Source organism: Balaenoptera musculus, chromosome 2, assembly GCF_009873245.2.
Source record: "Balaenoptera musculus isolate JJ_BM4_2016_0621 chromosome 2, mBalMus1.pri.v3, whole genome shotgun sequence".
Taxonomy (NCBI): domain Eukaryota; kingdom Metazoa; phylum Chordata; class Mammalia; order Artiodactyla; family Balaenopteridae; genus Balaenoptera; species Balaenoptera musculus.
Genome location: NC_045786.1, coordinates 148,798,427 through 148,819,308, shown reverse-complemented (window position 1 = coordinate 148,819,308; position 20,882 = coordinate 148,798,427). Strand labels below are relative to the sequence as shown.

General features: G+C 53.1%; 2 protein-coding genes across 3 annotated transcripts in view; both read right to left on the bottom strand.

The window, feature by feature from the left end:
- BATF (basic leucine zipper ATF-like transcription factor) overlaps positions 1–9,795 on the bottom strand; it is a 77,660-nt gene extending 67,865 nt beyond the window's left edge. Inside the window, 1 exon segment of the mRNA XM_036843326.1 lies at positions 9,731–9,795. The gene's annotated coding sequence lies outside the window, so the exon portion shown is untranslated.
- Positions 147–20,882, bottom strand: part of JDP2 (Jun dimerization protein 2) — a 40,738-nt gene continuing 20,002 nt past the window's right edge. For both annotated transcript variants that reach the window (XM_036843323.1, XM_036843325.1), the window contains exons 3-4: positions 9,731–9,835; positions 147–1,281 (exon numbers count right to left, since the gene is read on the bottom strand). In XM_036843323.1, coding sequence (XP_036699218.1) covers positions 1,096–1,281; positions 9,731–9,835 — 291 coding nt within the window. In that variant the 3' untranslated portion in view covers positions 147–1,095. The remainder of the gene's footprint in view (positions 1,282–9,730; positions 9,836–20,882) is intronic.

Genomic DNA, 20,882 nt, shown 5'->3' with positions numbered 1-20,882 from the left:
ATGTAAATACTTACCTGGGAGGGCTGTTGTGAAAACCAAGGGCCCACGGCAGATGCTCCAAACATTCTCTGACACTGCACACCAGGAGGTCACCAAGTGTGCCTTGCACCCCATTCCCTAGGCAGACACCACAAGAGGCGGCTGGGTAAGTAAGAGTAACGTTTACTGAGCGATACAGGACTGAGTACTATGAAGGGTTTACCAGGATGGAAACGCACCCCACCCCCTCCCCGGACACCCCCCAACACCCAGAGACTACAGTACTTAGGAGTTACACACAACGGCCATAACTGCTGGATATCTGTTCGTAACAAACAAACCATAACATATTTATACTGTATCACATCGAGTGATTATAGAAATCCATATATATATTGCTTGTATAAAATCTTTTTTTTTTTGTAAAAAATATTAAAAAAAAAAAAAAGAAAGTATAAAAAACATGTGCAGTTGAAAGCCCTGCCAGGACAGCCAGTCTGTAAACATTCAGTGAGTATGTGCTTTGGAAGGGCGCCCGCGCCTCGTGCCCACAGCAAACTCCAGCAGGGCTGGCGAGGGTGCACCCGGCTGCTACTTCCCAGCAAGGCCGCACTGGGCCCCGCATCTCGGCCCTCTCCGGCCTCGCATCAGGGTCAGGGGTCAGGCTGGGGCAGGCAGATGGCAGTGTTACTCAGTTCCATCCTCAGCCGTGTTTGGTTGTAACTCATGGCTTTTCCTGGCTGCTCGGAGGTCCCTGGGGTAGGTGGCCTGGCGGAGAGGCCGGAGAAGTGCCCAAGGCTGCCTGGCTGGGCGTCTCTCCGGCCAGGGTGCCTCTGTCCTGCCTCCTTTGAGCTGGGCCCCAGCAGGACAGCCCCACCCTCAAGTCTACTTTGGTCTCAGCGCTTGGTCCTTCTGGGTTTCGTCAGCCTGCTCTTCCCCTTATGTGGCTGATCTGAGTTTCACAAAAAAGCCCCACTAATTACTGGCTGTGCTGAGCCTTGTTGTAAAGTTTTTCATGCACCAAGGAAGGGCCCTCTGGTGCCCTCCTCCTCCTCCCTCTTGCCATCTCCTCCTCCTCCTCCTCTTCCTCCTCTTCCTCCTCCTCCCAGCCCACGGTCACTTCTTCTCTAGCTGCTCAAGCAGCGGGTTGCCTTCCGACTCGGGCGTCTTGACGCTGTCCGTCCGAACAATACAGGTGGGGCGATGCCGGTTCAGCATCAGAATGAGCTGCTGTCGCTCCTGCTTTAGCTCCTCAATCTGGGTCTTTAGCTCTGCGTTCATGAGTTCCAGCCGCTCGGATTCCTGCATGCCAAATAGAGACATGGCTTTAGGCTCTCACCGGGAACCAGCTCCGGGAAGAGACTCTCCCTCTGGGTAGGCACAGGGCACAGCAGGCTGGCGTTAGCCTGTTTTCTGTCTGCCAGGTTCCCACTAGAGGAAGCACAGAATCTGCTATTGAGTCCCCCGGGGTAACTGACTTTCTTTAGGCCGTGCCTGTCACACCTGTGACACTGGCCCGTGTTGCTAGTGGGATGAACCCAGGTTATATCCTGGGGCCAGCCTGGCTCATGTCCCACCTCTCTTCCCCACTCAATCTACTCCAGCCACAGTGGCTTCCTTGCTGTTGCTCAAATATGCCAAATACTCTCCTGCCTCAGGGCCTTTGCACAAGAAACAAAGAGTGGGACAAAAATGGAGGCCAAGTGGATCCAGAACAGATGCATGGAGGGTCCACGGAGGGGTTAAAGGTGGCCCACGATGGCAGTGCAATGGCAAGGTGCTTTATGTATGATAAATGTATGTTGGGGATATATTGGCCTGTAGGATCCACAAGCCCAGTGTGGTCACGTAATTCCTCCTAAAACATGTGCTTCCTGGTTATTAGTCTATAATTATTTAAACAGCCTCTTCCTTATCCCCTGATATCTAGAATCTCTGCCCACTGGGAGGCAATCAATAGTCATCCTTCTGGATCCAAAATGTGGCTTTAAATAGACCGCAAGTGAGATTTCCAGAGAACTTCCAGCTCAGTTGGAGAGGCTCCAGGGCAAGGAAGCAACGTTGATTTGATTTAGGGGGGTTTACCTGTTCATGATGACAGGTGATGGGCGTACCAATTCAAGGCTCTGGGGGTCAACACAGGAGAATACAGAGGCGCCAGAATGATATTTCTTGGACTCTGTCTAAAAACTTATAACCAGTTTGGAGGTTGGAATTTACTCAAGGGCCAGCAAAGGTTGACCAGTGATTCTCAACTAGAAGCAATTTTTGCCTCCCAGGAGACATTTGACAATATCTGGAGACATTTTTGGTTGTCACACTGGGAAGGGTGGGTGCCCTTGGAATCCAGTGGGTAGGGATCAGGGATGCCCCCAGATATCCTTCAATGCACAGGACCCCACAACAAGAACTATCAATCCAAAACGTCCACAGTGCCAAGGCCGGGCAACCTGCATCAGACCGAGCGTGGGCTGTGGCTGCAATGGGCTGAGTCGTCCCGCCGGGGGGCCCAGCCGGGCAGCCTCCCTCCGGGCTCTCCAGGGCCCCAGGGCTGCTGTCTTCCCCACGCCAGCCAGGCTGACTGAGTTCTTCCTTTTGCTCATCTCTGCGGAGGCAGCCCAGTGCTGGGGACTCAGAACTGCTGAGATGTACAGTCCTCATGACCAGACGCTGAGGGAGAACAGCCTCAAAGAAGGAAAAAGTGCGCAGGGGGAAAATATTAAAAGCCAGCTAGGGTGGTTTTGGATTCAGCCGGATAAAGCGTGACAGGGAGGCCGGCCTGGTCCATGGTTCTCCAAATTCCGAGAGAAGAGCATCGCTGAGGGCCAGGAGAGACCCCACGTGAAACCATGAGTCTGGGGCAGGTAGGTGCCCGTCTTAGCTGCCTGCTCACTGGGTCTACAACCTGGTGACCTTGGGAATGTCTCTGACCATCCGGTTCCCCCCAGTCAAGGTTTTAGCTCCAACTTCAAAGCCTCTGAGCCTCTTGCCTCCAGGAGTTTCGGTTCAATCCGCCCACCCACAAGCGTGTGCTGAGAACCTGCTGCGTACAGTGAATGCTCTAGGGGGTCCAGAGGCCCATGAGCCCCTAACACGGATCTTGTGCAGCTTCCACTCTAAGGGGAAGAAGGATTTATAGAGCAGGGCAGAGCTTATCACGTGCCCACCAGCCATCCAGGGTCTAGAAGACCATGAGAGAGTGGGCTAAATGGTCGATCTGACCTTAGGTTTGAAAAATGGGTTGACTCTGGTTGAGCAGAGAAAGTCGGTAGGAGTTGGGGGCATTTCAAGAAGCAAGCCCTGAGTGAACAAGGACACAGACATGGGAAAGCTTAAGATGTGTTTAGGAGATAAAAATCCTCCATTGTGACCATAGGTCACTTTAGGATATAGGAGGGTACAAAGCTGGGAAGGTGGATTTATAGCCAGACCCAGAAAAGCTGGTGGGGTTTGGAATCAAGAGCCAAGAGTAAGTTTCCTAACTTCCCTGAGCCTCAGTTATCTCATCTGTAAAAAGATGATGATCCTGGGGATTAAATGACTGCACATGGGAAAAGCATTTTGTAAACTGAAGGGTTAGGGAGGCTTAAGGAATTTTTACTTTAAGCCATGAGCAAGGGAGTATGAAGACAAGAAGGAGGAGAAGCAGAGAGGAGGCCACTTCCAAGAAAACTTGGCAGGTCTTGGAGACTGCCTGCATTTGCAGAATGGGCAGCTGGGAGGAGAGCTGCCTGTGAGCCTGGGGTGGGGGGTGTCCAAGGAAGCAGGGAGGTGGGAGTTGTTCTGGAGAGCAGTGGGGAGGGCAAGGAACGAGTTGGGTCGTACAGCGAATGGAAGTTACAATGGACATACAAGGGGCAGGGCCCAGCAGCCCTGCACACACATCCTCGTCCTTGAAAAGACTGCACGTCAAACCCACCTTACACGTGAACACCTGTATCGCACAAAAAGACCAAGTGGCTGTGTGGCGACTTGCTTCCCTGTGCATGTATCATAGGGATGGCATGATACTCTGCTGGTTTGAAAATGTATGGGGGGCTTCCCTAGTGGCGCAGTGGTTGAGAATCTGCCTGCCAATGCAGGGGACACGGGTTCAAGGCCTGGTCTAGGAAGATCCCACATGCCGCGGAGCAACTGGGCCCGTGAGCCACAACTACAGAGCCTGCGCGTCTGAAGCCTGTGCTCCACAACAAGAGAGGCCGCGATAGTGAGAGGCCCACGCACCGCGATGAGGAGTGGCCCCCACTTGCCGCAACTAGAGAAAGCCCTCGCACAGAAACGAAGACCCAACACAGCCAAAAATAAAATAAATAAATAAATAAATAAATAAATAATTTAAAAAAAAAAAAAAAAGAAAATGTATGGGTACCTCGTGGAATATCCTGACCTCTGACAGTCTGGCTATCAGACTGTAACTAACCGCTTTTTCATTTTATTTTCTTCTGTTTTATTAGTTGGTGTTATGTATTTATTTAATGTGTAAGTGTAAGTTGAGCTCAAAGGAATTTTTTTTTTTAACCATGATTGTAGAAGTGGTTTGTGGTTTTAGAACAGCAATTACCTGATCTGTTTTCCTAATAAATTCAGGAACGTGGGCTAGGATCTTCGCACCTTAAGTATGAAATGAATAACTCTTCTTGCATTTTTGTTTATCGTTTTGCCTCTGGTAGATATTTACTGCCCTAGAGAAAATGAAACCATTTGTTGTTTCAGAATGGAATTAATGCAAGTGAAGGAGGTTCTGTCTCCTCCACGGTGGTCAGTGAAAGCAGCAGAAAAAACACAGGGTGAGGGGGCTTCCCTGGTGGCGCAGTGGTTAAGAATCTGCCTGCCAATGCAGGGGACGCGGGTTCGAGCCCCGGTCCGGGAAGATCCCACATGCCGCGGAGCAACTAAGCCCGTGCGCCACAACTACTGAGCCTGTGCTCTAGAGCCCGCGAGCCACAACTACTGAGCCCGCGTGCCACAACTACTGAAGCCCGCACGCCTAGAGCCTGTGCTCCACAACAAGAGAAGCCACCGCCATGAGAAGCCCGTGCACAGCAATGAAGAGTAGCCACCACTCGCCGCAACTAGAGAAAGCCTGCACGCAGCAACGAGGACTCAACGCAGCCTAAAATAAAAATTAATTAATTAATTAATTAAAAAACAAAAAACCCCCACAGGGTAAGAGGCTGGGCATCCTTCTGTGTGCCCTTGGACTAGTCACTCCCCTTCTCCGGACCTCATTTTCCCCCTTAAAATATAATGATTGGCCCAGGGGACTTTAAGCATTAAGATTCTCTGACTCTATTATTTTTAAAAGTTACCCTAATGCACTTAAAATAGGGCTCCACTTCCCAACTCTTTCTGTTAAAAAAAAAAAAAAAGCCTGGTGCAGACTTCTGAGCCCAAAAGCCCTGTCTGAGTTAAAATCTTGACTCTGCCACTGGCCAGCTACACTGCTGTGAACAAGATTCCCAAGTCCCTGAGCCTGGGCACCTGAATAGAGTGCTGGGCCACAGAGGAAGCTCTGGGTTCCGGTCCTGACTCGGCCACTGTGTGACGCTGAGCAACTTTCATCCCTCTGAACCTCAGATGCCAGTCAGTGGAATGGGGCTGCCTTGCCCCCTCCAGAGTCACTGTGACCATCAGGGAGAGAGTGGCTATGAAGAGCAAGGAACGCTGTGAGGGTGTGAGACTGTCACTGATGCCCACACCCAGGGAGCTGTGCCAGGCACAGCGGGGTTACAGAGGCCAGCTGTACAGCCGTGGGGAGCCAAGGGGCCGCTGCTCCCAAATGCAGGCAGCAGAGGGGGCCTGGGGCCTGCAGGGCGTAGATCTGACCCACACAAAGGCCTGCTTCCTTCAGGGCTTTGGCTGGTCCTGGCAGCTGAACTCTGAGAGGCTACAGGAATCTCCCAGGGTGGCTCTGAGTGTCCAGGGGTCAAGGATGGGAGGGTAACTTTTTACATTATACATATATGTGTGTATGCATATGTATATATATGTGTGTGTGTGTGCACATACACATACATATACCTTTGTACCTCCGAGCCTTGACGTGTTAAAAATAAATTACAGAAATGCAAATCAAAACTACAATGAGGTATCACCTCACACCAGTCAGAATGGCCATCATCAAAAAAGCTACAAACAATAAATGCTGGAGAGGGTGTGGAGAAAAGGGAACCCTCTTGCACTGTTGGTGGGAATGTAAATTGATGCACCCACTATGGAGGACAGTATGGAGGTTCCTTAAAAAACTAAAAATAGAACTACCATACGACCCAGCAATCCCACTACTGGGCATATACCCTGAGAAAACCATAATTCAAAAAGAGTCATGTACCGCAATGTTCATTACAGCTCTATTTACAATAGCAAGGACATGGAAGCAACCTGAGTGTCCATCGACAGATGAATGGATAAAGAAGATGTGGCACATATATACAATGGAATATTACTCAGCCATAAAAAGAAACGAAATTGAGTGATTTGTAGTGAGGTGGATGGACCTAGAGTCTGTCATACAGAGTGAAGTAAGTCAGAAGGAGAAAAACAAATACAGTATGCTAACACATATATATGGAATCTAAAAAAAAAAGGTTCTGAAGAACCTAGGGGCAGGACAGGAATAAAGACGCAGACGCAGAGAATGGACTTGAGGACACGGGTAGGGGGAAGGGGCAAGCTGGGACAAAGTGAGAGAGTGGCATGGACTTATATACACCACCAAACGTAAAATAGATAGCTAGTAGGAAGCAGCCGCATGGCACAGGGAGATCAGCTCCATGCTTTGTGTCCACCTAGACGGGTGGGATAGGGAGGGTGGGAGGGAGACGCAAGAGGGAGGGGATATGGGGATATATGTATATATATAGCTGTTTCACTTTGTTGTACAGCAGAAACTAACACAACATTGGAAAGCAGTTATACTCCAATAAAGATGTTAAATAAATAAATAAATTACAAGAGAATCCCCCATGTCTTCGGGTACTGACGGTGCACACAGCCATCTGCCTTCATGCCCTAAACCTCACACCCGGACTCTGCTTCCAAGGCCAGAGGGGAGGAGGGGGGCGTGGGGACTTGAGCCCCGACAGACTTGCCGAAACCTCCCTCCTCGAGGCCTGCACTTCTCTTGGTCCACAGCTGCCTGCTCCTCTCACCAGGACAGCACCACCGCCACATAACCGGTCTTCCCACTCTACTCTCAGCTCCCCATTCCGTGCCCCACGCTGCAGCCACAGCGACAGGGTGTATCTCTCTCCTTCCGAAACCCTCCCATGGCTCTCCATGACCAACACACTTCATCATCCTAACAGGGACACGTGAGAGAGTGAAAGAATGTGCCATTAATAATCAGGCCAGGCCAACAGGCACAAACCGGGATTGCCCCAGACAACCCAGCACAGGGATTACCCGACAGGTGAAGGCTCTGGGGCCCTATTCTCTCCATGGACTGTACACTCCAGCTACACTGGTATTCTTTTCACTCCCTTCACCACATCCTTAAACAACACCTCTTGCCTCTGGCCTTTGCTTTGGCTGTTCGTGGTGACTGACCCCTCCAGCCCTGTCCTTCCACGCGTTGGCCCCTGCTCCTGTCTTATGTCTCAATCAGCAGTCTTTCCGCAGCCTAGACTCAGACAGGGCCCCTCCGTCTGTGCTCACAGCCCGCCGCGCTTGCCCAACCTAACGCTCAGCACATATCCCATTCCTGTTTCCTGCCTGCCACCCCACTGCAGCCATGGCCTGCGGACCCACTGTGTGGTGGGCACTCACTCAGTACTAAGGATGGACAGATGGGTCAGCGAACGCATGAGTGAGTCCCGGCTCCACCGCACACTAGCAGTGTGACCTCAGGCAAGTAACCTGACTCTCTGCGCTACGGGTCCGTGTCTAAAATGGGGATCATCAATGTCTAGCTCAGTGGAATGTTATAAGATTAAACGAGATACGGGAAATGCCTGGCACACAGTAGGTGCTCAGCCGGTGTTACTGGAATGTGCGGAGCAGCTAGCCCCGCTCACTTGGCGCTGACCATTCGCTGCACTAGTGTGTTACTGGTGTGCGTTCACTTGGCCCTTCTTGCCTGCTGGCTGGCTGACAGGCCTTTGAAGGCGGGGATGGGATGTGAGACTTCTCTGTTCCCTGCTATGTCTCGCCCAACTCCACAGGCACTCAGGGCTGGAAATGAGGGGTGTGACACTCCATCTATCTTAAAGGCCTATGTGAGACCCAGGTCTTAGAAATTTCTTGAAAACTTTCCGCCTGGTGTTGGTCCACCATCTCTTCCAAGGGGCTCCCAGCTCCAGGAGTCTAACTCCGCCTCCACTGACCTTTCCCCTGCCCTAGACGCTCACAGCCGGAGGGGTACACACAGCCCCACGGTGTTGGCACCCATGATCTCAGATTTGCTCTCTACTTGTTGCAAGCATGAGAAGAGACCCACAGATCCCCAGTCTCAGAGAAAACCCGGGCCAGCCCGGCCTTGTCTCTCCAGCTCCCACAGGAGGGACCACGACTGGTCCCTTCCTGTGTGCCCCCAGCGTACCTAGCACAGGGCTGGGCACTCAGTACATGCTTAAAACGACTTGTCCACAAATCAATGAACGAGCAAAAGAATGAAGGAACGAAGGAATGAACAAACCCACGAATGAATGAATGAGAGCCAGCAGGGCAGAGTGCTGAGGATGGTTGCTTTGAAGTTAGCCTCAGGCCGCATCTCAGTTCTACCGCTTAGTTGCTGAGGGACCTGGGCAAGTTACTTAACTCCCCGTGCTTTCCTTAGTGTCCCCATCTGCAGACAGAGAATAATGCAGGCCCCTACCTCATACAGTTATTATGCCAATAAAATGAGATAATATGTACACTGCGCTTTGCACAGGGCCCCGCTTTACAAATGTTAACAACTAGTGTTAACGGTTGCACGCTGTAGAAGGGAGCCTGACCTGTGATGTTATTATTCTATGGTGTTACTATTGTTATTTAGAAATCAACAAGGGATTGGGGGTGGGGAGGCTGGAGACCACCAGCTTGGACTAATTAGCTTTCTGGTCATGTCCCTTCACAGCCATCTACCGTTTTTGAGGAGCAGGGAAGGCCTAAGGGGCAGGAGAAGGAGCAAACGCCTATTTGGCACATTCCAAATGAAAGGGCAGGGATGTGCTCCGAGGGCCACGAGGCAAGGCGGCCCTCCACTGGCCTTGGCACGCAGAGCCAACCTCTGGTCCCAGAGGCAACAGCCAAGAGCTCAGGGGTCAGCTTCAGTGGGGCTGAGGCCAGGCAGATGGGAGGCAGAGCCAGAAGAGCCTCCTGCATGTGAGGGAGGAGCTTTTCTCTGCCCCATCGCTACGCCCACTGCCCACATGCAGGGAGCTCTCACTGACTTCATCTGCACCCGCGCCAGACCACTCTGGTAACCCTCAGCGCACCAGCATGGGTAGTGCCAGTTCTAGGCCCTCTGGGCCCATCAGCACCGAGGGTCTAACCTCAGTTAGAGGCGGGGAACTTGGCTCCTCCCACCTTGTCTGGCTGTCCAGGGATCTGGGTGGGCGGGAACGGCTGCAGGCTGCCCCTGGGCCTCTTGGCTCAGGGAGGGGGCACCGGAGAGAAGGCAGGGAAGGCAGAGGGGTCGAGGCCAGCTGGGCAGATGGCAGCAAGGACACATTGATTCTGCAGGCATTCAATGGCCTCTCGCGGTCCGTAAGCACACTAGCCACTGAAGGACAAGGCCGGGGTCCCCCCTGGCCACTGCGCTGCTCACCCGCTGCAGAAATTCCGTCCGTTCCTTCTTCTTGTTCCGGCATCGGGCGGCCGCGACTTTGTTCTTCTCCCGACGCCTTTTCCTTCGCTCTTCTTCCTCGTCTAGCTGTGAGGGCAAAGAGCCACGGATGAGACACTGAGGCAGGCCTGGCGTACAGCCTCCCTCCTCACGCTCAGACCGGCAGACGGACAACTTAACCCACATCTCGCCGTCAGTGAGCCGCACTGCCAGCCCGCTGGCCTCTTGGCGGGTGGGATGGCAGCGTTTCCCAGCCGGCCCGGCCCGAGGATGCTCTCGGAGTAGGTGGGTATCCCTGGGAGAAGTCAGTGCCCCAGGAGGGCAGGGCCACCTGGGTTCTGCCAGAGTTCAGGAGGCCCAGAGCCTGGCGCTCTCCTCACACAGAGGTGACACCCCATGGGCGGTGGCGGTCTGTTCTCTTGCCCGGCCCAAGCCCTCTGGGCACTATTTTCCAGGTCAGTGGCTCCCCGGCACTTCCTTTCAAAACACCTTGGGCATGAGTGTTGATTTCACCTTCTACCCCCACCCACTGTCACCTCCCTGAGGTATTCTGTCCTCCCTCTCGGTCCTTCCTCAGATCTATCTCCTGGTGATGGAAAAATCTCCCCAGCCCCCTCACCTGGGTTCATCCTTCTCTCTGCCTCTGCATGTTCTTCCCCCAGGACACCCACTTGCATCCCAGGATCCCATGGGCTCCTTAAAGTGCCCTGCTCGGGACATAGGCAGAGGGGCCTTCGGAGTCTCCGGGCTTGCTTCTCCCCGAGACACACTAGGAAATTTACCATGCTTGAAACAGGGCCCATGGAATGGGAAGGAGAAGGCTCACTGCCCACCAACACGGACTTTCAAAGCCGCAGTTATTGTTGTTTCATTAATAATAACAAGAGCTGCCATTTGTTGCCTACTTTGCTAAATGCTTTAAACACAGGTCATGTAATCCTTACAAAGTCTGATGAGGAAGGTACTATGACTGCCCCATCTCACAGATGGTGAGACTGAGGCTCAACAGCTCAGTTTGCCCAAGGCCCTACAGCAAGGAAACGGTAGAGTCAGGCTTCCAACTCAAGATTTCTCTGACTTCAGCCTTCCTGCTCTTGACCACAGCCCCAGCCCATTAGGATCACTTTGACGTGATGCCTCTCACTGTCCATTACCCACCAGGAGACCCTGGAGGATACACAGGACCAGCCGGGCTGGGAATGGCCTAGAGTCCGAGGCCACTGGAGAAATGTTGGGTTGCCAACTCTCTCACTTCTGGAGCCAGTTGCGGGTGCTTCTGGCAGCCTGAGGCCTGGAACAAGGTCTCAGCCGAAAGGGCTTCAGGCCAGGAAAATAAACAGCCTCTCTGCCTGCACTCCCGGCATGCTCTAGGAGCTCTAGACCGAGGGTCTGGGCTGGAGACCAGCACCCACGGCCCTCAGCACAGGCCCTGGCAGGGCAGCCCCTTCTCCTTCTCCACCACCTTGGAGCTTCTCCCTGACCCACTCCCACCCTGCCTGGGAGGCTGGCTGGAGAGGTGCCTTGTCAACACGGCCGCACCCAAGCACCTCCCAGCCCCTTGGCCTCCTTTGAAACAGAACCAGAAGTGACAGCTCCTCTGGCTGACCCGCATCTGGGGAAACAGAAACCCGGACAAAGTTGATTCCACCCAACCTCTACCTCACCCCCAACAAGGCCAAGGTAACCGTGACGACAGGCAGAGGGAAGGAACTGGAGGAAGTGGCTGGCAGTGCAATCTCCCCTCGGCCAAGAGGGTTTGCCCACAAACTGCCAAGGTGATGTGTGCAACCTGGGCCCTGCCAGGCTCACAGGGTTCTGGGGTTCTGGCAGAGCCGCCGTTTCCTAGGAGACACAACCTCTGTCCTCCAAGACCTACCTCCCCACCCCACCCCTGCGCAGGGCCCCATCCTACATAAAGCTGGAAGCCAACGGAAGCTGCGCTAGCAGCAGATGCAAAGAGGCTCAGTGCTGGAAGTTTAAGAGATCAACTGGGCCAGGATGACACCCAGATGGGGGGCTGCTCCACCCTCCCTCTGCAGCCGCATCAATTCCCTCCTGCCATTACTCTCGACTCCAAACGTCTCACCCTTCTCCAAGCCAGCCAGGCCCTCCTGAGATGACCTTCCTTTCCTATATGTAAACTCTTACAACCCTCAAGAGCAAATGCCACCTCCTCCAGGAAGTCTCCTTTGACTCCCCAGATAGAATTAACTGCTTTTTCTATGCTGCTACAGCACTTTGAGTTCCCCGCTGTAAGAGTCTCTATCACACCCCACGGTAATTCTCTGCTTATGTAGTAGCTGCCTTCCCTGCTAATCTGGAGAATGGGGGACCTGGGTATCCCCAGCACCTGGAATAACATGGCACTGAGTAGGGGCACAGCAAATGTCAGTCAAATGAATGAATGGAATAAAAGATTCAAGAGAAACATGCCACAGGTTTGGATACTATAATTATAAAAGTGATTTATTGCCTACATTTGCATCTGCATAACCTTTTCTCCAGTGCTTGTAAGGAACTGTCTCTACCAGGGATGGCCTCTTCTCTCTGTCTGCAGGAGGCCAGCAAACCTTGGGGATTGGGTGCTGCCTTCCCCAGACGCACATTGGCCAAAGATGGAGTCAAGATTCAGGGTGCAGGGACTTCCCTGGTGGCGCAGTGGTTAAGAACCCACCTGCTGATGCAGGGGACACGGGTTCGAGCCCTGGTCCGGGAAGATCCCACATGCCGCGGAGCAACTAAGCCCGTGCGCCACAACTACTGAGCTTGTGCTCTAGGGCCCGTGAGCCACAACTACTGAGCCCGTATGCCACAATTACTGAAGCCCACGCACCTAGAGCCCATGCTCCGCAACAAAGAGAAGCCACTGCGATGAGAAGCCCGCGCACCACAATGAAGAGTAGCCCCCGCTTGCCACAACTAGAGAAAGCCCGCGTGCAGCAACGAAGACCCAACGCAGCCAAATAAGAAAAAAAAAAAAATTCAGGGTGCAGGCCACCGATGGCTGTGGTGGGTGCACAAACCCAAGCAGGCCCTGGAAGGATCCAGGCTGTGCACTTAAACCTAAAGCCCCCAGCACCACAGCACCACCGGCTTCCAAGTCCATCCTTGGGCCTTTCCTGTACCCATGCCTTGGCTAATATCTCCCAATAAAGCAAGAAATGGCCCCAGAGCCCCATCTTCACACTTTCCCCTTTGAAACTGTGCTGCCTCTCCCCCAAATCCCCCTGCTGCTATTTAAGAGCCTCCCACAGGGCACATAGAAAACAGATGCTGAGGTCCTGCTGGAAATAAGACAGAGGTTGGGCAGTGCCCTTGGCCTTCTCCATCCCCACGGGCTCACTCTGGCTCCTTTCGCTGGGCCTGCATGGTCTGCCTCCTCTGACTGGAGCTGTTTGGAGACTGGCGCAGCCCTCCCCCAGGCCTTTGTTCATCCCCAGAGTTGAGGCTGCTGCCTTCTCCTTGATGCTCCCCGGATTCTCTGAAGCATTTGGTCCCGCGTGGGTGAGAGACAGCAGGGTGTTTTCACCACCCACAGCTCAGACATCTAAAACCGGAACCCCAAATGGGAGATATGACTTTTTCTGCAGATACAGAGGGAAGATCCAGCATGTTTGAAGAAGAGGCAGCTTGAGGCTCAAGACATTTAAAAGCCATGAGATGGGGGCAGGGGTGGAGTAAGCATATCATTCCCTCTTCTCAAACTGGGTCCTGGCTCTGTTTAGCCCCAATTCCCAGGAAGGCCCAAGGACAAAGCTGTCTGTGTGCTGGCAGTGAGGGGGGTCCCTGCACCACCCTTCACATTGGAGGGACAGACCTGGGGATCCACGGCCAAGGGTGCCCTCCTGTTGAGCAGTCCCTCCTCAGAGAGCCTGTTCCCAAGCCCCTGCTGAGGGCCAGCACGACCCCAGTCCCTGGCCCAGCTGACTGGACGAGGTGTGAGCGGCTGACCCAAGCTGGGCTGTATTCACCAACTAGAAATTTGAAACTGAACTGCTGGACTGGGAGGCATACAGGCTAGACAACCAATTTCAACCCAGAGAAGCAGAAATATCAGGCTGCTGATGTGTGGAGGTGAGCAGAGATCACGCGGCAAGAGAGAAACAAACGCTCAGCTATAGGAGGGAGTAGGACAAAGAGAGGGAACGGGTGACAGAGAGAGAAGCAGGGCCTGGATAGGGTGTGGTGAGCAAGGTGCCCAGGGCACACATTTCAGGAGGCGCTCACTCTGGGGCTTGTGCCAGGGCAGGGTCAGCACCCGAGGGTGGGTGCCTCCTTAAATGCCGTGCCCTGGGCATCTGGCTTGCCTCACCCTGTCTAGATCCCGAGAGATGGAGGGAGCTCCAGAGAGAGAAAGGTAAAGACAGAGACAGAGAGGAGAGACAGAGGAACGGAGAGACAGAGGAACAGGGAGACAAAGGTGGGTGGAGAGAGACAGAGGGAAGGAGGCAGAGCCACAGAGAGAGAAACACAGGGACATGGCCACAGGCCGATGGTACAGACAGAGGGACAGACAGAAACTCTCTTGGTCTTCCTGATTCCACCCCTGGAGAGGCCTGACTATGCTTCGTCTCCGTGGGGTCCATGATGGGTACACCTGAATCTACCCTGGAAATTCCTCCTTTGGCCTGAAGGGAGCTGGAGAAGGTTTCTGCCTCTTGCCACTGAAAGATGCCTGGGACACCAGGGTCCCACCCTTGTGAAGTCAGGTGATGCAGAAGGTGATCCCCAGTAATCCGGGGGAGAAGGCCTACCCAGGAGCAATGCTTCTAGAACAGCTGGGAAAGTGGCAGAGCCTGGATGCAGAAGAGCCCTTGAACAAACAGAGGTGAGTCACCTCAGCAGGTAGAAAATCCCGGGTATCAGGGGTCCCAGGGGGTTAAATGGTCTCAGTAAACCAGTCAGGACAGGCCTATTATCTTCCTCACTTTCACAGATGAGGAAACTAAAGATATCAAGGCTGTCCAGAAGGTCAGTGACAGCTTTGAATCCAGGCCTTTTGGCCCCAGGGCCTGAGTGTCTTCTGCTCTTGGAAGGGCAGATGGCCTAGGTAACAAGTCCCCCACCCTTTCAGCTCCAGCCTGATGATGGGACCGTAAAGCAGCAGCAGAAGCGTCTGACTCTGAGGACGATGACCGTTTTGTTTTTTCCTACCTGGGTATTTTTAAATAAAAAATATTTTTTGCACAGTTAACATTAAATGTGTAGCGCTGAAAGCAGGAGGGGGGCCTCCCCTCACCCTGGTCATGTTTCTCAGGCCCCGTCTGCCAGCCACGTGGCTCTCACGCGGTGGCAACAGTCACCCAGATGTGATTTTGAATTCTGACATTTCATAAGCATTTCCAAATATGTATCTTGCGAGACCCACAAAAAGACAGGATGAGAAAGAGCAATGACACTTTTTAACCCCAGGCACTGCAAATACAGAAACTCTCACATGGACAAAGCAATAGAGAAAAGCGCAATAAAGCAGGTGACAAGCAGAAATAGAGAGGGGGAAAAAAACCAAATCAAACCCCCAGCACTAAGCAGAGTAGTGAAGGTCTGAGAGGCTTGTTCAGACTAAGAACTGTCTCACGGGCAGAGAGAAGCAGGTTTATCTGAGACTCAGGGCATCAGGGTCGTCAGCATGAACTTTGGGGTCTAAGAGGCCTGGGTCGCCCCCAGCAGCTCTGCTGTGTGCTTCTGGGCAAGTCACTCAGCCTCTCTGAGCCTCTGTCCCTCACTTGTACAAGGAAGGCACTGAGCCCTGCTGCACAGGGTCGTCATGAGGACTAAGTCCCAGCCCAGAGCCTGGGATCCAGGAAGGGCTCTGAAAATGCCAGCTTCCCTGCCTGTCTTCCCAGGTGAGGCCAGTGCTGCCCGGGGCCCACCCAGCCTCCCGCACAGGCAGAATCTGGCATAAAAGGAGACCTGGGGGGCAGGTGCAGAGTGGAGGTGCTTCAGGGCACGCGAGCTGTCAATGGGCAGGCCTGGAGTGACTGCCCTGCTGCCCAAATCTAGCCCTCGCCACGCCCACTGGGGGCCCTCCCCCCTGCATGGAGGAGCCACATTTCAACACCAGGGACCCACGAGCACCCTGGGAAGTAAACACCCAGATACCAAACATACCAGACATTCTCCCACATAAGCACGGCTGCTCGGAGCCAGGGGCTGCGGTCCCTCCCCACCCCCTGCCTCCACCACCCTACTCTTCAGACATCAACAAAGTGGGCCAGTCCAGGGGCAAGACCTCGGCCAGGCCGGCCAGCCTGGGCCCACAGTCCCCTCTGCCTCCTGCCACCCCTGCAGGGAGGAATGAGGAAACGCCAGGGGCCCTTGTCCATCCATGACCCTTGCTGACCCCCTGCAGCCCGCAGGGCCCAGGCCCTCCCCCCAGTATCTCTCCTGGGGCTGCGTCGTTGGAGATTCCACCCTCCGCTCGGTCCCATCCTCTCCAGCCAGGCCCTCTCACTCCGAACGGCCAAGGTATGGACCTCGGCTATGAAATACCGGACAGCTTTAGTGAACAGTGGGCCAGGCTGTAAGAAAATTCAGGACAAATGGTCAGTCAAAGGGCTGGCGTTGCAAACTCAAGCCACCCCCAGGAGCCAAGCAAGTCAAGGTTAGTGAGGGAGGATGGCTGGATGAGGGTCTGGCCCCCAGAGGGGAAACCCCCCACTCGCCCCAGGGCAGAGAGGGCTCAGTGTGGCCAAATCTTCCAAGTTTTCAAGTCTAGCTGAAAATGTGAGCTTGCGGGTAAAATCTCCCCATTTTTAATGCTGGCAGCGAATTCCATTTTGAAAAGAACGCTGCAGGAGCCAAACAAAACACATCTGTGGGCTGCCCCGGCCGTGGGCTACTAATTTATGATCCCTGGCAAGAGACAGACCCCGGCGGGGTTGGTCACCAGACAGCCGGTTCCAGTCACCGCGCTGCCCCGTCTCTCTGACCTCGGGCCAGTCAGCCCATCTCCGGTCCCGTGGCTCAGCTTCAGTGAACACAACGGCTCCCACTTCCCCTAACCTTCAAACATTTCTACAGGGTGGGTGCTAGGGGCCTCATTTTACAGGTGAGGAAGCAAGGTGAAGTGTCTGCCCAAGGCCACCAAGCTGGGGAAAAACAGGGATTCAGTTCCCATACATCACACTGCCTTCCAACACTGGACCGGACCAAGAGCTCCCCAAACCCCAGCCAGCTCTGACTCCCTGGGGTTTCATTCGTGTGACCCTCAGGGGTCACGAGTGCAGCGTTGGCTTTACTGAGGGGAAAGGGAGGACCGTGTGGGAAGGGGACTCTTGGCAACACCGAGGCCAAGATGAGGAAACCAAGGCCCAGGGGAGGGAGAGCTTGCTCCAAGGCTCACGTTGGAGGGCAGGGCCTGGGTCCTCACAGACAAGTCCAAGGGACACTGAGGGTCAGTCCCTGGGCCTCCTGGCTCCACCGACTGCATCGCACCCTCTTTCTGGAATTCTCTCCGCCCTGGATGCTCAACACTGACCTTGTGTGGTCTCCTACTTCTCTGACCTCTCCTTTCCTGTCTCTTGCCCGGGGCCCTCTATACATACTGCCTCCGGATCACCGTTTCCATCTGTGGTTTCAGCCACCACCTCTTCTCAAATGCCAAACAAATCTTTATTTTCAGACCAAAAGCTCCACTGCCAGCTGGACATTCAATCCAGATGTCCCTCAGCCCCTCAAAGTCTTTATCCTCAATTGGTGGCTTCATCTCTATTCTCCACCCCAGCTGGCACCACTGCCCAGTCATTCAAGGAGGTAGAAACTCAGGCCTCGCCCCTCACCTGTCCCTCTCCTTATCTCCAGTTTTGACCAGACAGGCCATCCAATTCTACATCCTAAATCTTCCTCAGATTTGCTCCCCACTCTCCATCTCCCCTGCCACTTTCCAGGCTCTCTCTCTTCTCACTGTCTCTGTCTCTGTTTCTCTCTGTCTCTCCACCTCTGTCTCCCTCTCCTGCATCACCTCCTAGGAGGCCTCCTGACCCTGCACAACCATCCTCCATCCCAGCCATTGGAGGGAACTTTCTAAAATGCAAATCTGATCCAGTTATTGGCCTTCAGGGGGCTCCTCATTACCCTCAGGATAAAGCCCAAGCTCCTAATGTACCCAGCAAGGCTCCCCGTGACTGGGTCCCACCTGCCCTGGTCTCACCTCCTATCTATCCCTACCCTACACGCCATGTTCCTGCAACCTGGAGCCTCTATTATACCTCACACTTCCCTGGCCTCATGCCTTTGCCTCTGCCGTCCCCTTGGCTTACTCTCACGCTGTACCTTCAGCTCAAGCATCACCTCCTACAGGAAGTCCTCCCTGATTCTCATCCCCTCCAAGTTGGGGAGGTGTCCCTCTGCTCTGGGCTCTCATAGAACCTTGAGTTTATCTTGGCCTCTACTGTGCTATATACGAGCCTCGGTTTCTGCCCCCACTGAACTGGGAGTTCCATGAGGGCAAAGTCCATGTCTTATTGACTTTCTGTGTGCCCAGCACCTTGTAGAGTTTATGGCCATCAGTAGCACTCAGTAAATGTTTGCTTAAGGGAGGCCTGATCCACAGAGCTGGTGACCTGGACAAGAAGCCAGGACTCCTGACTCCCAGTCCAGTGCCCTTTTCAACTGCTCCCAAAGCCAGGCTGTAATCCAACACTTTCACCTATGAACAAACCCACACATCTGGACACCGTGTTCACTCAAAGCTCCAGCCCAGCCAACCACCAGGTGAAGGCTCTGAACAAGAGCTGGCAGAGGCAATGGCTCCACCTGCCAAGACGACGCACTCAGCTCTCCCGGCTGGGGGCACGCGCAGGTGGAGAAGCGATGGCTCAGTGCGCTGGGCCTCTGCAGGAAAGCTTGGCGAGCAGCAGGGCTGGAAACTAAGCTCCATCCTGAGGTTCCGGAACTAAGAAGACCTAGAGATCCTTGATTCCTGCTGCATCCGCAGGCCTGGGAACTCTAGTTCAGGGAAGGAGAGTGCGTCTGCCCAGGTCTCTGGGTCAGACAGCAGTGAGACCAACCAGAACACCACTGCTTTCTGGAAAGAAGCAGGGAACACCTCCTTTACCAACTGAAAGCCTGCCCCCACTCTGGTTGCATTAGAGCCATGGGGGATCCGTCCAAACTGACCTGAGTGCTCACATCTCAGCAAGAGTAGCAACTCTGGACCTCGGCCCTCCCAACCCCCGCCCTCACGCCCGAGGTCCTCAGTAAATCCTTCTCCTGGATTAAGAGAACCCATAAAACAATAGGCTGCCCAAGGCTTGGGCCTGGTTTATATGCACAGAGTAGGAAAGGGCCATTCTCTCAGAAAGCAGTGGAGAACAGCCCATTTCCACTGCTAAGAAAAGGCAGCATTGTGTTTGGAACAAAGCCTGAAAAAGCCGGCTGGGCAGGGTGGCAGCCCTCTGTGGACCGCCCTGCTGAGCAAAGAGCAAACACTGTTACTGCAAAAGTGAGGGGGAGGCCGGGAGACAGGAAAAATCACCTTGGCTCCAGCAGAAACGTAACATTGAAGAGAGAAGGGACAATGGTTGCCAGGATATCCTTCTGTGGACAAGAGCTATTTGAAGAATGATGGCTCTTTTTTGTTGAAATATGTCTATTACAGGCCCGTTTCATATTTATGGTTTAGGGAGGTTCGGTTTCCCACTAGGCAATCAATCAATTTTCTTGCCCAATTGACATTCACTTCAAAAAGATGAGAAAAGGAGAGAAATAGTGGCCTCCACAAGATTCTCCCCACCCCCAAAAGACTGGTAAGAAGCAGAATATATCTGTCAGGGAAAAATCCATTTTCTTCTCAAAAAGAGTTAACCATACAGTTGAAACTGGGTCTTTAACAACAGCAACAACAAGAAGCAGTGTAGCATGCCTTGATTACACCAGGGCCAAAACAAAAAAAACCAAAAAATCAGTAACAACAACAAAAAAACAGAGACAAGAGCTCCTGCAAAATGACTGTCTACAATTAAATGAAAATGCAGTTGTTGAAAAGAATATTTATGAACAGGGCTGTTCTGAAAGTCCCGAGCTGGCCAAAAGAGAAGAACATTTCAAGAGCCATCATCCTATTAAAGCCTTGGAAGTCATTTGTCTTTCATCATGAAGGTGAAAAACAAGGTCCTTGGCTTAATTATTCTCCACCAACACGGTTCTGTTTAATCTGTACGCAGGGTGTGCAGCTGAAATACAGATTTCGGCCAATTTCTTTCAGGCACAAGGCACAGACAACAAATCGCTAAGCAGAATGGCGACCTCTACTTCAAGGGAACAGAACGCCAGCTAATAAGAATCCCACCCAGATGACAATGGTCAAAGGAACTCACGACCAGAGATGCCTGGCCTGGAGGATGGAAGGGTGATTTTCACCATGCGTGACTTATGCAATGAAATGGACGCAGCTAAAGTTCATGGTGGTGGGGGGGGGGGGGAAGGAGGGGTTTCACAGCACCCAGACAGATGAGGGGGGCAGAGAGCACCCCCCTGCCCCAGTTTTCAGACCAGAGCTGCTGAGACTCAGGGCCAGATTCAGCAAACGAAGGCTCCTTTGGCATCAGAACAGTTTATCTGATTCTCCCTTCTAAAACGATAAAGGAGCTGGCCTATTGACAAGCTCGGCTGCTTAATTAATTGTAAAGTCCCTTCGGGTGTGAATGCTGGCAGCAGGAGTATCTCAAGACCTGGAAATAACTGGTTTGGAAATACTAAGGTGTTTGCAGACTCAGAGAGCAACCCTGCCTAACACAGATTCAGGTACCACATGATGGCATGCGGGTTGCTCCAGGAAGCTTGAGATAGGTTTGGAGAAAAATACGACTTTAGACCCTAGTAGCCATTCTCAGAGAGAATCATTGCCAGTCAGAGCTGGAAGGGACGTTCAGTTCTGAGAGCATCAGAATCCACTGGAGGGCTTATTACATCACAGATTTGGGGGGCTCTACCCTCTAGAGAGTCTGCTTTAGTAGGTTTAGGGTGAGACTCAAGAGTCTGTGCTCCTCACATGTTCCCAGATGCCAGCTGGTCTGTGCACCCGACTTTGAATAGGGCTGATGTAAACCAGTGGACTTCAGATTGGTTTCAGCAGAAGTCTCTTCTTCAAAGGATACTGCAATATACTAAATAGATAAAGGTGGTATTTTAT